Source organism: Microcebus murinus, chromosome 9 (assembly GCF_040939455.1).
Source record: "Microcebus murinus isolate Inina chromosome 9, M.murinus_Inina_mat1.0, whole genome shotgun sequence".
NCBI classification, from domain to species: Eukaryota; Metazoa; Chordata; class Mammalia; order Primates; family Cheirogaleidae; genus Microcebus; species Microcebus murinus.
The window spans coordinates 47,936,706-47,954,402 of NC_134112.1; the positions used below are offsets into that span (position 1 = coordinate 47,936,706).

The following is a 17,697-nucleotide window of genomic DNA, read 5'->3' on the forward strand; positions in this document are numbered from 1 at the left end:
TACCAACCACCAGATGATGACTTCAGTGATAATACCATATCCTGCTTTTAATTCTTTGGGCAAGATGTTTGCATATCATCTGTATTTTATCCTGTTCTTACAACTCTAATGTCAACTCTAATGATCCTTATAAAGAGATGCTCCCAATTGATTTTAAGTAGAGAGGTTAATAGTAACTTTTCAGAAACTATTGTAAACGTATAACCCTGAAATTTTCCAACTTTTCATGATTATGCCTCTGTTGTCCCATTCCCATGATACAGGCACTCAGTTTAGCCAAATCACTGGTCCCTTCCATTCATAGTTCCCAATACTACTCTCAAGCTGGTTTAAGCAGTTTCCACATCTGACATTAATTAATTAGTCATTGTTTCACAGGATAGATTTCCTTAGTGGACAACTCTACTCCATAACTGGAATAAATACTTTTGCTATGCATTTTTATATCAGTATCCTTTCTGATTAAAAATTAGAATGTCAAATAGCTTGACAGATAGTTAATAGAGAGACATTCCATTTCTAAAGTTTGATTTTTTGCAAGAAGTCATATAATTTTAGGCCTATAAACTTGATTGTGTGCACCAAGGTTATTTTTATAATAAACTTAGAATGTTTCTTCAGACATGTATTTAAAATTCATAAGCAGCAATGATCATTAGTTCTTAATTGGTTTTTATTTTTAATTTTCTAGTACTTTCTTCTTTTATTCAAATGATAACTTCCTAAATTTATCTATTACCACAATAGAAATTATTCAAGGTGAGAAGAAAATTTTTTAATCTTAATATGTATAAGTATGCATTATTTCAAAAGTGAATAAACCAACACATATGGCATTTTAAAAAAAACCTAGAGAAAAAAAGAAGAAACTAATATTTAACTTATAGTATTAAAGAAAAAAAGGTTCAAAATCACAAGTTTCTAAAAGATGTCTAACTTTCAGAATTAACAGCACGCCTCACATTCTCCAAAGTCACTGACCAGTTGTTCTTGCTTCCAGTAAAGATTTTCAAAGATATGTGCTTTAGACTGCAATGATTCACTTGCTGTCTTCCAAGATCCTACTATACGTCAAACATATTGACATATGTATTAGTGGTGTCTGGTTTGGGCCAAATCTTAAAATGTGTCTTTTTAGAAGCTAAAGCATTGGAGATGGGGCAGGATCTAACTCTAAGCAACCTTTCACACTTACTGCTATGGTTTGAATGTCTGTTCCCTCCAAAACTCACATTGAAACTTAATCCCCAATGTGGCAGTACTGAAAGGTGGGACTCTTTAAGAGGCTCTGCCATCATGAACAGACTAATCCATTCATGGGTTAGTGACTAGTAGTGTATTAATGAACTCATGGGTTATCACAGGAGTGGCATTAGTGGCTTTATAAGAGGAGAGCATGTTCAGCCCCCTCATCATGTGCCCTGTGCCTCCTTGGGACTCTGCAAAGGGTCCCCACAAGCAAGAAGGCCTTCACCAGAGGTGGCTCCTGGACCTTGGACTTCTCAGCTTCCATAACCATAAGAAATAAATTCCTTTTCTTTATAAATTACCCAGTTTCAGGTATTTGGTTGTAAGCAACAGAAAATAGACTAAGAAACTTACTTGTTTGTTAACAAAACTCATGTTCAAGTGTAATCAATGTTGCCTTCAATAGCACATATATTACATAATTCTCTGGTTCACTCAGTGCTATTCTTGTTAATGAACACCTATAACTCTTCCACTCCAGTAATCACGGCTGGTACTTACGGTTCCAGTCATTCCATGAACAGGTACTTTCTAAGGATACATGACTACATTTCAACTCACATCCTGCATGACTTATCTGATTTACTGCCAACAATTCTGCCTTCATATTGTATAGGGAAAAACAATGATATTTTTGCATACTGAAATCTCTCTGTCCAGAAGGTTTCCATCAACAGGGGAGAATAAGATAATCAGCCCTATTTATAGCAGTTTGTTCTGCATTTAAAGATGTCTCGTTACCTCACATGCACAATTTGGCTGAAACTGAACTAACGCTCTTTCAAATTTCCTCATTTCCATGGAGTTTGAGCTGCCATTCTTAGCAAACAACCCCTATCCACATTGCTTCAATCTGGTTTATGGTGACTGAACAGAGAGATTTCTCACAGAATAGTATATGCACATTAGTTGCAGTTCATATATATCGTTCTTGTTCCCATTTACAGCTTTTAAGAAAAACTCATCTACATGAGTTTAAAAAGAATTTTAGGGCAGTGAAACTCTTCTGAATGATACTATAATGGTGGATATATGTCACCCTAATGTAAACTATGGACTTTGGATGATACTCATATGTCAATGTAGGTTCATTAATTGCAACAAATGTACTACTCCAGTGCCAAACGTTGATAGTGGAGGAGGATGTGCATATGGGAAGGCGTATACATTGTGATAACATAAAGCAGAAAAACATTATAACTAGATGTCACCATCATCATTCCTCTTGAATAGTGAAAAAAAAAACTTAAAGGGAGATATTAAACAAGTTTAAATGATGTGGCTAAGTGATGTTTCAAGATCAGAGAGAACACAATTTTAAGTACCAACATTCCTTTTCAAAACGGTTACTACATCTTTAAAATAATGGTTCATAAAAGGGGAAATAAAGGGGAAATAACTCTGTCTAGTTTACATGTCATATCAAAATTATTTCTAACGTATTCTTGATAACCTAGTCAATAAATTTTGAAATATGTATATTTTACATAGTTTTAATGATGCTCCCCAGAGAAATTACAGAAAAAACAGCTCTTTTTGGGTTCATACTGTAGCATCAATTATTTTAAATACCCTCTTGGCTTTCAGATCAACATGAAAGCAACTATCTAAATTTTACATTAAAATTTTCTGTGTTAAACTGTTGAGGGGGCCTTTTAAAAGTAGAACTGTGATACTTCATTGGGTAATAAAGTTATTTTTGCTATTATAAAACACATCCTAGGATAAAGATACAACAAAATTATTATACATCCCACAGGCCTTAACAAATGGGCTAAGTTATAGCTAACCTGGCATTTATTATTATTATAGCTTAAATGGTAAATTTTGTATACAAATAACAACAAAATAAAAAAAGTTAAAGGTTTGTACCTCTGGGACTAAGAGGCTTTTATCCAGAGACTATATTTATCAAACTGACAGACTCTACTCTGCATATAAAAGAAGTTGATTTCTTTCTGTTCTCCACTATTCCCTATGTGAATTTTGAGAAACACATCATAAACAAACCATGCACTTACCATGTCCTTTACAAAGTCACATTTCTGGTGTGTTCCTTAAATTAATCTAAAATGTGATTTACAGTAATTTCCTCCCTCCAATCTAGACAAGGACCAGCCTGGAGAAGAAAACTATCAACACTGAGAAGGTAATATTTTAAATCTCCAATGGGAAAGAGACCTGTGTGATTTTACTCAATTAAAACCACACAGCTGTTTAACTTGGTTCCTGCATTAGGAAAGTTAATAAAATAAGCCAGATCTTTACTTGCTCATATTACAGAGATTTTGCTGTCTCTTTCTTAAGGGTAAATTTAACCTAGCTGTCTTTCAATATAGTTATCCCATGACCCTTAAAAATAGCTGAAGAATGGCTGGGACATGTGGATAACACCAATATCATCTTAGAGGAATTATACAGACTCATATGTTTTGCTTTGATCTCATTTATATGGAAAAATACCCTTTAAGTTTTCATGCTATTATAAAGCAAATGAACTTTAATTTCTCAGTGAATTTATGCATTTACTTTTCATGCTTCAATAATTTTCTTTTAATATGCTTTCGATGCATATTGTAAAAGCATGGCTCTCATCTATCTGAACGTCCAAAGATAAAATCAAAAATTAGATTTTAGGGAAGGAGAGTATAGCATTGATTCCAGATTTAATGGGACAAATTTTGTACCCAGCATTAAATATCTGGTCATTAGAAATTATAAACAGTTTCAGAAATATACAACATAAAAAGACAATATTAAAAGAATCTTAGAAAGTATCTGTTCAATGCTCTTGTTTTTCAGACCAGGAGCATAAGGCTCAGAGAGGCTTAATGACTTGAAACTCACAAGCTAATTAAACACAGAGTCAGGTCTCCTAATTCAGTGTTCAGCACACCTTGCTCTCAACAACAGTATAACCTGATGGTCACTTAGACTCTGTAGAGTAGAAATTTCAAATCTTATGCATCTTTTGTATATGTTCGCATTCACTCAGCGATGTTTATTTCTGTAGCCTGAGATTACAAACATAGTAAATACCAAGTGGATTTGTAGGACCTATGTGTAAGAACCTCAAAGCAATCCTGAGGCTCCAACACCATCTAAATCCATCTAATTCCATCTGCACTCTTGGCTGTACACAGCCAGGACAGCACCGATGAAGAGAAAATTATTTTATAAACTGCTAGTTTACTAAAGCTAATCAAACAGAAACCAGTAAATGCAGGTGGGTCTTAGTCTTTAGACAATACTCAGTTTAGTCATGTATATTTTTTATTCATTTGATCAGTATGTACTGAACATCTATTATGTGCTAGGCGTGTTTCTAGTGATACACAGACAACAGTGAACAAGAGAGGTCAAGTTCCTGCTTTCCTGGCACTTACAATTGAGTAGCTCAAGCAAAAAATAAATAGATAAATAACCAAAATAATTTCAGTATACTAGAAGTGTTAAGAAGTAAGAATAGATGATAATAATGGGAAAGGTTCTATTTCTGGAAAGGTGACTTCTTTGAACAGGTGACATGAACTATGACCTCTAGGATGAGAAAAAAGTAGTCACACGAGAAACAAGAGGATGAGTACCTGGGCAAAGGGAAAGGGCATCTAAAAGGCTCTGATGTGGAGGCAAGTTTAGGGTTTGGCTGCACCATAGTATACAAGGAACATAGTCTGCATAAAAGATTTGAAATATTTTTTATAAAGATAATGTAAAGATGAGGCATCTTTCAGAAAATGAGTCAAATGCACCCCCAACAGTTTTATTATTTTATAATACACAAGCAGAGCAAATATCTGCATTAGGAATGTCAACGTGATTCTAAAACATGTATAATTTACTTATTCAAAATCCATGTAGAAAATTAAGTTTAGCTAAATGCTTAAATACAACTTCACTTACAAGAAAAAAATAGGTACAGCATGTTGACCACCTGTAATTCAGAACTGCATTTTGTTTAAAGCTGAATGGGTCATAAATATACCATCACCTGGTTTACCTTATCTAACAGGTAAAATCTAAAAAGTAGTAAGGTTGAACTCATGCATTACTTATGAATTAGTCAAATGACAAATTGTTCTTTAAATTATGTGATGCATACATATTTTTGCATTAGTGCAATCTATTCCATAGCATGGGTGTCATATTTGTTACATGTAGAAAACAGCATGTACAAAACGATCAAAAATTTACCAGAAGATTAGGCAGGCTTATAAGATAAAATATCTACATATATAATAATATATGGAGTGCCTGAGATTAAAGGATGTGAATCAAGCATCTGAATTCCGGCTTTGCACCCAGCTACCTGTGTGTCTAAACCTAGGCAAGTTTCTAACCCTTTCTGAATCTCATCTTCTCAAAAATATGGGTTAGTACACATTACTGGGTTGAAGGGACAACAAAGCAAGAATTACTAAGTGTCTAGCACATATTAATAGAATAAACTCAATAAATTTTAGTGTTTATCCAAACCTATATATTTTTCTAATAAAAACAGTAGCATTTACAATATGGAAACCACAATCCTATAGATCATATTTGTCTCTTTTAACCAAAATGTTATGGTTTTGTTCACATAAGAGAAAAGGGTAAGGAAAAAAAACACAAAAAACCTGTTCCTAAAGCTCTTCATATGTCAAATGCTGAGTTAAGACCTTGTGTTTTTAATTGTTCAGCTGCCTGGAATCATCCCATTTTGACTGTCTGGCTTCTCTGCGGTTTCCGGTTTCCACCTCAGACACACACATACACGCCCAAACACAGTAAATCATAGTTAATTGCATGTCTTAAATTAAAAGACAAAAATAATGCACAATTAATTGGGGGAAATTGTCAGTTGGTGAATGAGTCTCGCTCATTACACTCTGTGCACAGGATGCATGCCAAGTGCACGTCCACGCTAGACAATTCAGTCCGTGACACTGAGAGGTGCACGAGCATGACCCTTCTGCAGAGCAGTCTGGTCAGAAGAATCAAAATGCTTCTTAAAAACACTCAACACTGCAATTGCAGCATATAGAGCTTTCTCTACAAAGATGTTCTATACAGGACTGTGAATAATAGTGAACAATTAGAAAGAACTAAAACACTCATTGATAAGAGATTGACTACAGATCAGGTTTTGGCCATTAATGGAAGCTAAGCTGTTAAAGATGCTTTGTTATATTTAATAACATAAGTAAATGTTCATGACATATTCCTATGTAAAAAAGTGCTTCAAAAATAGTATTTTTCTTTTTCTTGAGGCTATACAATATGTTGATGAAGCAAGAAATGGAAAGACAAAAAAATATGTAAGAAAAATGTTAACATTTATCATCTCCGAGTTGTTCATACTTTCTATACTTTCTAATTTTCTAAAAAAAATCATCGAAGTATTTTAAAATTATATTTCATTTTTCTTCTGAATCTGCTATTACAAAAATGTCAGTTTTAAAGATCCATATACATTTTTAAAGATGAATTTGCCTATTATAATAAAAACATCATCATAAAATTAAAAAATAATACCCAGTAAGCACATACATGTAATTCTATTGTATCCTTGGTTATACAGATAAATCTGCTTTATAAAAATATAATTTATAAATATACAAAAAGCCCATGTTCGATATAATTGAATGATAAATACAATAATTCATTTTGATATGTAGCATATTAACACACCATGTAGCAATGCACTATGTAGCATATTAACACACCACAAGAAAATCATTCTACATCCCTTTGAATTTACTGATACCGAAAAACCACAAAATGTTCACAGTAAATAATCTTGAACTTGAAGAACTGCAAACCTTTTCTCCCTTATATCCTATCCTATAATAGAAATACTTTACATCTAGTCACCTAGCACAATTCGGATGCTAATGCCTGGTAATAAACAACACACACACTCACACACATAATCTCATCATTTTTATAAAAGTAGATGGGCACCAATGACAAAGTTCTGCAATATATCACTAGTCATAGCAACTTTTGTTTTATTTCATTTTTAGAAGAAAAGAATATACAAACCCCAACAGAGTAGATTCATTCCAAACGTATTCAACAGTCTACTAACCTTGAAATAAGAAATAAACATTTCCTGCCCCTTGTATTTACTGGGGGGCTGGAGTGGGAAAAGATAATCATATTTCAGCAGAAGCCCATATCTCAACCTTAGGCATCTTTATGTCCCCAGGGTAATATTTTCATTCCATTCTTAATGGAACAAATTTCTAATCAGAATATGTATTCAGAAATAATTGAGGAAATGCAATGTCAACACATCATGCTGCCATCAGGCATCCCCTGGTGCTGGGAATCAACTCAACACAATCTCTAGTGTGACAGAGAGCCCAGGCAATGCAGAAATGTCAGGCTTGATCAAGGGAAGGGAAGCTAGCAAGGAGAACACAACAGTTTTGCTCCTCTTTGAAATACTTTACATCTAGTCACCTAGCACAATTCGGATGTGCTCAAAGACAGTGTTTGGAGGAAAGCTTCCAATCTGGAAGAGGCTAGTCTTAAAACCTCAAAGGAAGAAATGACTTACAATGGTCTACTCCAGGACCCCAACTTTTAAATAGGAATAAGTGCCTATTTTGGTAACATTAGTGAAAATATTTGAAATAATAGTCAATTCTGGAAAGGTTAACACTGACCTGAGATTTCTAAGTTATTAAAGCCTTAGGGCGACATACACACTATCAAATATATTCTGCAATGCCCTGAAAAGGTCTAGAGGTTTAAAATCAGGTTTCTTCAAGTTTGGCAAAATATCCATCATTGTTGAAGCTGGGAGATGGGTAATGGGGATTTATTATACTATTTTTCTTCTTTCGACTATATTTGACATTTACATAATAAACAGTAATATAATAGATTTCCTTGAGTATATTTTATGCTGAAAATTTTACTGACTTTTCCTTTGTAAGTATATATTAATAAGATCTGATTTATGTTTATGATTATGTAAGAGTCTAATAAGCAGTTTGAATTTTATAAAAATCCACAAGCATCGTGTTTTATGTTATCATAAAAATGAAAAGAAAAAAAAAATTCCCTCATTCCAGAAAAAATTTTACCATGATCTATGATGACAGAAGAAGTGCACCTAAACAAATGCAGTGCCACCATCTGCCTGGCATTCTCACAGTGTGACAAAATAGACTGGTAATTAACTGCTTTCCTACCGAAATCTGCCAGCTTTAACTCCCCCGTGTCACTGATCAGAAGGTTCTGTGGTTTCAGGTCTCTGTGCAAAATATAACGCTGGTGGATGTAAGACAGCCCTCGCAGCAACTGAAATAAAAACAACTGGAAAAACAGGGAGACAAAGGTTAAAATCTGAGCCCAGACAAATGCCAGTTTCTACATACAGTCTGCCAAGTACTTGTATTTAGAGAAAATGTGTAACCATCAGTAAGTTTCCTACATTATTATTTAAATACAATGTGTGATATTAGCATGTAAATCCCAAATTCATTAAGTAAATCTGAGAATTTCTAGCAATCTATTATATCAACCCAGACTGATACTTCCTCACCCTGAGAGACCTATACTCCAATCTGTGTTCTATAAATTAAGCAAAATGTAAAGAATTGATTCTTTATAATATTTATTTCCTCTGGCCTAAAATAATTTTTGAGAGGAAAAAATCTATAACATTATAAAGATTTAAAAAAAGAACTGTTTGCCAAGTTCATGTAAATGTACACATATTAATCACATAGAAACAACATAAACATAGTGCCCATGGATTCACCCGCTAACATATTTTTAAGGAATGGAAAAATAAGATGATTTCAAATAATTAAAATAAAAATAGTCACATAGTCCAATTAATGCTACATGGTAATTATACTGCTTTTGCACATATGGCCATAGAGATTAGGCTGTTGCCTAAAGACAAACATGTACCTTCACTAATTACAGAGCAGAACCATCCTAAAGGGAAAGGAAACACAGAACACACAAAAGTCAAGAATTCAAGACCAATACTTTAGCAAGATATAATTTATGAAATGACTGATAGCCTTCCCTGTGAAGTTTCACATTGGATGATATTAAATGTTTCTATTTTGATACAAAAAAATGTGATTCACTAGACTTCCTAATATTCTGCTTATGAAAAAGAATATTTTTAAACAATTTACTTACCAAAATAATCCTAATTGAGATAGATTTTTTAAAAAATTGATCTCTTAAAATAAAAATAGGCCAAGATGGCGGAGTAGGAGCAGCCCGCAAACCCTGCTCTCAAGGAGAGGACTGAAAGTTGCAAGGAGATGCCACCTACAGATGGACCCTCTCGAACTGTGAATCATCATCAGAGAGGCGACTAGAGACACTCAGTGAAGGAGGTGGAGGCGGGGAGACACACTCACCAAGCTTGGAAGATACCTGGGGGAGACGCCTACAGGTGGGGAAGGGATAAAGGAGAGAACCCCAGGGACCCCACTCTGCATGCAAAAGCCACAATGAGCTGTGAGAAGCCCCCTCCTCCTTTCTGATCAGGGAACTGCTTGGAGACCCGATATAGTAATGTTGCACCAGAAAGCAGGCTCAGCAGGGACCGCTGGCCTCTGTTCCTGGGTTTCAGCAGCTGACACCACTCTGAGCTCTCCTGTCTGTAGCTCCCGGTCTACACAGGGATCGGTTTCATTGCAACTGCACCCACACTGCACCTTGACCTGCTGTGGAGGGGCCCGGGAGAGCTGCTGCTGAGAGCCAAGTGCATCCGACACTCATGCAGAATTCCAACGGAGTGGGAGCGGATAACACTCAAGAGATCCCACACTAGCAGCCCCAGCAGGACCTGTGCGAGGAGAGAGCCCTTGCCATCCAGTGGCCCAGCCCAGGCAGCCGTGCCCGCTGACCAGAGGAACAAGCCCCCTGACCCTGCACTACTGAACTGAGGTCAATGCCCCACTGGACCCACCCACCAGTTGATGAGCCATACCCTGGTAGACCCACGCTCCAACTATATGAGCAGGCCCTGCCACCCGCACACCACGTGGAGGTCCACTCTGTACCCCGCACTGCAGCAGGCCATCCCCCAGCCCTGCATGCCCACTGGCGGGCCACACACCCACAGAACCCAGTGTCATGTGGCAGTCTACACTCTCTGGTTTTGTGAGGCAACCAGTAGGCCATTCCCCAACCCCTACCCTGAGCACCACATTTGCCTGGTAAGACAGGCAAATGGCCAACAGACATATGAAAAAATGTTCAACATCACTAATCATCAGGGAAATGCAAACTAAAACCACAGTGAGATATCACCTTATCCCTGTCAGAATGACCATTATTAAAAAGTCAGAAAACAACAGATGCTGGTGAGGATGCAGAGAAAAAGGTACACGTATACACTGCTGGTGGGACTGCAAATTCATACAACCTCTATGGAAAACTATATGGAGTTCCAAAGAGCTAGAAGTAGACCTACCATTCTATCCAGCAATCCCACTACTGGGCATCTACCCAAAAGAAAAGAAATCATTTTCTCAAAAAGACACCTGGCACTCAAATGTTCATTGCAGTACAACTCACAATTGCAAAGATATGGAATCAACCTAAGTGTTCATCAATACATGAGTAGACAAAGAAAACACGGTATATATTAATATATAGCATGGAATACTACGCAGCCACAATAAGGAATAAAATAATGTCATTCACAGTAACTTGGATGGAACTAGAGACCATTATCCTAAGTGAAGTATCTCAGGAGTAGAAAAACAAATACCACGTGTTCTCACAAATAAGTTGGAAGTAAATGAGGGGTATATGTGGATATAAAAAGATGTAAAGGACATTGGAAACGAAGAAAGGAGGGGAGTGTGATGAAGGTGAGGGATAAAAACTTATCTATGGGTTTAGCACTGTCCTTGCGACAAGCACACTAAAAGCCCCACCTTCAGCATTATAGAGTGTATCTATGCAACAAAAACTTTTGTACCCCCTTAATACTTCAAAACAAGTAAGTAAATAAATAAAATCCTCCAACTCTCCAAACTAGGGTTGTTTCAAATATTATATGAAATATATTACAATATTATTCACTGGTATCTAGAATTCAAATTTAAAAAATAAATCCTACTTTTAAATGTCACCAATATTCTAGTCTATATAACCAGCTAGTAACCAAAGACAGTTTCAGGGAACTTTCAAATAAGTCGTAGAAGACCGATGGCATAAGGATTCTAGAATATTCAAATGAACAACATTGGCAACTCCTTGAGGGCTCTGGAAGTTAGTATTTTTGTAATGTTCCAACTAACTAGGAGCTATGAAAGCAAAGTAAATTTTGTTAACAGGGAGGGTATCTTGAAAAAACGGTATCTGAGATGAACCATTTTAATTCATCTCAAAATCTTTGTATGTGATATATGGATAGGGCAGTGAGAGTTTGGGATCATTATTTCCAGAATCTAAGTACCAGAAAGTAGTCTGTTCTGTGTAAGCCTGGATTAGAAGAGTGGCTCAAGAACCCCAGGAAACACACACCTCTCTAGACTTCTCCTCCCAACCCTTCATGTGCAGCAGATGGAAAGACTAACAGCATCACCAGCAGCTTCCAACCTCATTCAGCCCTCACTTCTAATACTCCCTGCTTCCTAAAGTCCAAAGCTTATATTTAATAATTTCTAAGAAAATCCATACTCCTTTAGTTTAGAATGAAGGAGTGAGCAAATACAGCCACTTTGTGTTTTCAAAGAATTAAAAAAAAAAAAAAAAAAAAACACAAAGGCAGACAACTTCACAAACTTAATTTCAAAAATAAACTGATTTTAAAAAGGAAAAATTTGGCATTCTGCAAGATGCTAACTGATCTTTGGAACCTATCTGAGTCTTATCAGAATATAAACTGTCTATTTAACCATGGCAACACATTTTAATTTAACAAACACATAATGCTCACTGTGTGCCAGCTGCTGTCCTATACATTTTAGAATATTACCTCATTTAACCTCTGTAACAATTTTAATAAAGAGGTGGTATTATTATCTCTATACTAGTGAGAAACTGAGTGCAGTTTCTCAAGATCACACAGCAATTAAGTGGCAGAGCCAAGACTCAAACCAGACAGTCTGACTCCAAACTCTATGCTCTTAACCTCCCTACTACAGGAATCTTGGCCAGAAGTTAACACAAGTAGGCAAAGAATTGATATAGAGGCTGCTTCCTCCAACTGATAGGACAAAATCTGGACACCTAATAATATGGCCTCCAAGGCCACTGAGATGAGCACTGATTCCAACTGTGTGCTCAGACATTTCGACTCCACATTCCTTGGCTCCAGGCAACCTTGCCCTCTCCCACACTCAGAGCATGCTGTTCTCCAAACTCTGTACCTTTGCCCTTGCCTCTTCTCTGTAAGAAAAGCCCTGAGTCTCCTCTTTGCCTACTAATCTCCATGTATTCCTTAGGTCTCCCCTCAGGAACTGCTCGTCCCTGGAGCCTTCCCTGACCACTGCCCCAGGCCCTTGCCCCACGACAGGTGTGCCTGAAGTGCTCCTCCTGTAAGTTCCCAGGGCCACCTCTGAGTATGTCTATCACAGTGTGATATTTACTCTACCTCCCACTGGCTGTGTGCCTTAACCATCTTCATAACCTGTGTACATAGCTGGCATTCCCATACCAGTGGGAGTGTAATTACAGAACTGAATTTAGACACATCTGGATGGTGGCAGGTACAAATATAACACATAGGAAACCCTAGAATAGAATTCCCTGGGAGCTAAGGGCAAAAATGGGTAGATCAAGCAGTCCCAAAGGGCTCTTCTTTTAATACCTTTACTAATCAGTGAAAATATATAATCCTCATGCTAATTCAGAAGCTATTCAAATAGGATATCATATTAAATGAGATTAAGAAAAATCAGTACTAGGAAAAAATGCAACTACACACTCCATTTGTAAGTGTATACATGACAAATTTAAGCCCCAAACATGACAAATTCAGCCCTAAATAAATGTTAGAACAAATCTCCATACAATAAATTCATTTGGGGTTTATTAGGCGCCAACTGTATGTGCCAGATGCTGTTACACCAGAGGAATGCAAAGATGAATAAGATATAAGATGAGGAACTCACAGCCTATCAGGCATGGCAGACACGCAAACAGATCACTGCCACTTATTAAAGAGGTCTGCATTGTAACAGCAACATAAACCGAGTATACGGAAGGCACAGTGGAGAGAGGATCTAACCAAAGGAAAAAAAAAAGTAATAGATTTGGGTCTACCATTATAAGAAGAATGGGCTGCAGGAAGGAAATAAATCACAGGAAACTTGCCACTCTGAAAACAGAATTCAATACATGTAACATTTTGAAAGAAAACTCAGTTGAGCATTCACCAGACACAGCAGTTGAAATGATAATACAAGCCCCTTGTTTTTCTGAGGAGAAAAAAAAGAAACTGAGGAGACACAAACAAGCACATGTAACATAAATTCAGAAGAAGAACAACTTAAACAATGCAATATATGAGACTTTAAACCAACCAACTCACCATCATAAAAGCAATGGTGGCAAGGGGACAATAGACTTCATTGAAACCGTTAGAAAAATAAGTGTTTTATTAACACAAGTAACCATATTATGTGCTTAACAGAACAGGCACTGGCAGCCAGTGGTCGGAACGCTCTAAGGATGCAGCTCGGTTCCTCAGTCAGACAGAATGCCCCAGGGACGGCTCCAGGAATGTCTGAAGAACTCAAGCCTTGGAGATTGTTTTCCTTTCAACAAAAGGCAAGTCCCTAACTTTCCCATATAAGTTTTTTGAGAATGCCACTTCACTTGGTTGTCATATAAAACACCACACAAAAGCTACACCTGATCTTCTGTGAAAAATCAGGGGACACAGTGAGAAAAAGAAGGACCACCAAAGGGGGGTCATACACACTCTTTTTCTAAAGAGTAAGGATCAGCTTTGCTAATAAAACTTGGTAAACATCAGTGGAATCTCAGGTACTGAAGAGAAAAGAAGGGAGACTAATACTAACTGAAGGCTTACTCTAATTTTCAAGTATTTTTACATATATTACTTGATCCTTTCCATCTCTAATCTTGTTTTTTTTTTCTTTTCTTTTAAACAAATAAGAAAGCTAAAGCTCCAAAAGAGCAAGAAACTGAGTCCTCCCACCATCACACAGCACTTGTGAACTTTCTACTACACTGCATTATCTTAAATGAGGTTGATGCTGAATAAATGCACGGATGCACAGTTATACACCCTATATGACTGAAGTGGTTTTATTATTAAGTGAACCTAAGTTTGTAAAAACCATAATTAGCATATAATGAGCACATGATTATTAAATTTCTGTTTTTGCTATTAATATTTAAAATCTTCTTGGAGATAAATAACATGATTGAAGACAGCTTCATGTACTAAAGTTTATAAATTAACATATTCAAAACTTTCTTCCTATCTTTCTACTCTAGTAGCCATAAGCTCTTCCTTAGAATATTTTGTTACCTCAGGATATTCTACTTAATCTTTTAAAAAAGGACATTCCTCCAAATCTGTCAGTAGGGTCCCTGAAGATTTATATTCTAGTTTGAATATATTCACTTTCTGCAATAAAAACCCCAATGAGAAAATGTCTTAAATAGTAATGATATGATGAAAAGGGACACTTTTGCCAGCGGCAGATCTATCTTTAGCACAGTTGTCTTGGCATCCCCAGCCAGAAGGAGTTCATATTGTCAGTGCCATGGCACTTGCTTCTTGAAAGTATCCCTTAATATTTCATCTATTCCCTTCTGAAACTCTTTAGAATTTAAGTAGGTAAAAAAATATCAAGATATTTGCTTTTAAAGCAAGTTTATATAAAGCACACACTACTGGACTCAATACAGTGTATGTATTGCTCAGAAGAATTACTGGTACTTGCACCGAGCAACAAGTTTGATAACCAACCCCTCCCGCTAATGTCTAAACATGTGAGATCAGATGTTCTTTTTCTAAATGTCTAGAGTTGTTAGGTTCCATGAATGGTCACATAGATTATGTAATATATATGGTTCAATTTAATATGAGACACAGTACAGCAAAATCTTACAGATTTTCAAGGTACAAGTCAACTTCCTTTAAGGACCATACAGGGCTTACAGGACACTAAGAAGTCTACTAAAAAGAGTCATTAGCAATGGGCCCTACCTCTTATGACACACTAACAATGTCTTACGAGAAGTATGCTAATTTTTTGCCTCCTGGGGAACACATTTACCACCTTTGTATCCGAGCTTTCTCATCTTGAAAATGACCGGTGAGTCTCAAATACCTTTAATAACCATTCACATTGTAAAATTATATCATTCCATAATTTTATGAATAACATAAACGGAAGAGATTCTATAAATTAAACCACAGGAACGGAATAACTACCACTTACTGAGTGCTTACATTATAGACACTGTGCTAAGTGCTTTATATTTATTAGATAATTTAATCTGCACAACACTCCTACCAGGTAGATACTATTACCACTGTTTCACAAATAAATAAATAAATAAATAAATAAATAAATAAATAAATAAATAAATAAATAAATAAATAAAAGGTCAGAGAAATTAAGTAAATTGGCCTAAGAAACACAAAATAAGAGGTAGTACTGACATTTGAACCCATTTTTGTCTTACTCTGACACCACAATTAAGAGTACTGCTACCCAAAAAAGTATGCATACTAATTGACAAAAGTAGCTACACATTGTGTGACACAAGTCTACAAAACTGGCAGATAAACCAAAGTTGTACATGAGTAGCAAACACTCCAAATCATATATTCCATATTTAACACTGTATCATTTTAAAACCCATAGGCTGCACAAATATGAAATTACTCATACATCCAACTTCCTAGAAATTAAAAATAATTGGAAACTTTGAGTCATAAAATATCTAACAATGTCAAAATATTTTATAATATGCATAACAATGGTTTTATTGCAATATTAGGTCTTCTTCAATTTTAAAAAACCACAGACTGAATCAGCATGATTTGTTCCATTTAGTTGAGTTTCAAAATACCTAACGCAAATATTAAATCCTAATTTGTAATACAATGTATCTAATATATACCCAATGGTTTTTATTTTGTAATTCAATGTATTAAATTTTTAAAGACTACTTACAAGGTTATACAGAGATATAAAAAAGATAAAAATAAAACTCTAGCTATTCAAAATTACAGTATAGTTTATGTTTCACTTTGGACATACTTGATAGTATTAAGTATGCTACTGGGATGGTGTAAAACACAAGTACTCATGGCAGGGCATCAGGCCATACACATGTACTGTTTTGCAATATACTTCATATGAGTCCAGCTCTTGGAAAATCTGAGTAGCAGGGGGAGTTTGTCTTGCCACTTTTCCACCCTTTTTGGGTTCTTCCAATCTACTTCTTGCTTCTTGGTTGCACTCCATCAAGGCCCTGAGATATGTAACATGCTTCATCATTTCTAGATAATGTAACAATTTAATTTACATTCTTTAAGATCTTTGATATGCTTTTTCTTAAGATGATAACTTTCTGGAGAGGAATAACCAAAAAAAAAAAAAAATGAGAATTTCAGGTTTGCGGGCAAACTTCTTGGGGAAGTAACGGTTTGCAGTTTCTGCGATCCTTGAACATACTAAGTAAGCTAGCCCCCCATTCCACCCTCCCTTCCCATCTCAGTGCAATGGCAGATACCAAAATCTGGCACAGTGGTGCCCATGGTCAGCAGACTGTTTGAAGCCATGGGAGCTAGAGCTGGGAGATTTATAAGTAGTCAAATGGAGCTGGTATGACAGATCTTTGTTTGCCAAGTTCTGTGACAGAAGAACTAGTATAGTTAAGTAGTCTTCCAAGTTATTAGGGTTTGTGTATATCATGAAGAATGTTGGGAAGGCCAAGTTTCCCTTTAATAAAGGTAGTCATCAGCGTAAGATTAGTATTAGAAATATCCCTTAGCAGAGTAGAAACACATAAAGACAAGATGACCAAATTTAAGTAGATTTAATAGTTACTCAACATAATGTTCCAAGAGACAACGAGAAAGAGTTGTTCCAAGAAATTCAAATAATATAATCTTCTTCTGTCATTGTCAATTTTCTGTCTGTCAGAATTATACAAGTGACCTCACTGATAAGTGCTTTTTAGAACTAAAAAGCAATTGCATGAAATACAAATTGGGAAATGGAGAGGCAACAATTCCTTCTACTCAACATCAATTGGGAATGGATGCTACTCTCCCCCAAAATACAGGGCCATTGTTTTTTACACAAAGTGAAAATGAACACATATTCAGAGTTTAAATGGTTTTACTGCCTAAAGTAACATCTTAGACACTAAATAAAAATGAATTATCTTACTATTGAAAAAGTTAATATAATTTAAAGATAGAAAGAAATTGAAAAGTTGACAAAGGTGATAAACCTTGAGTCTAAAGGTCTCGGA

The 17,697-nt window shown here is 35.9% G+C and overlaps 1 protein-coding gene across 6 annotated transcripts in view; it reads right to left on the reverse strand.

The window, feature by feature from the left end:
- CDK14 (cyclin dependent kinase 14) overlaps nucleotides 1-17,697 on the reverse strand; it is a 542,302-nt gene that overhangs the window by 252,189 nt on the left and 272,416 nt on the right. For all 6 annotated transcript variants that reach the window (XM_012779596.2, XM_012779601.2, XM_012779597.2 and 3 more), the window contains one exon: nucleotides 8,433-8,556. In XM_012779596.2, coding sequence (XP_012635050.1) covers nucleotides 8,433-8,556 — 124 coding nt within the window. The remainder of the gene's footprint in view (nucleotides 1-8,432; nucleotides 8,557-17,697) is intronic.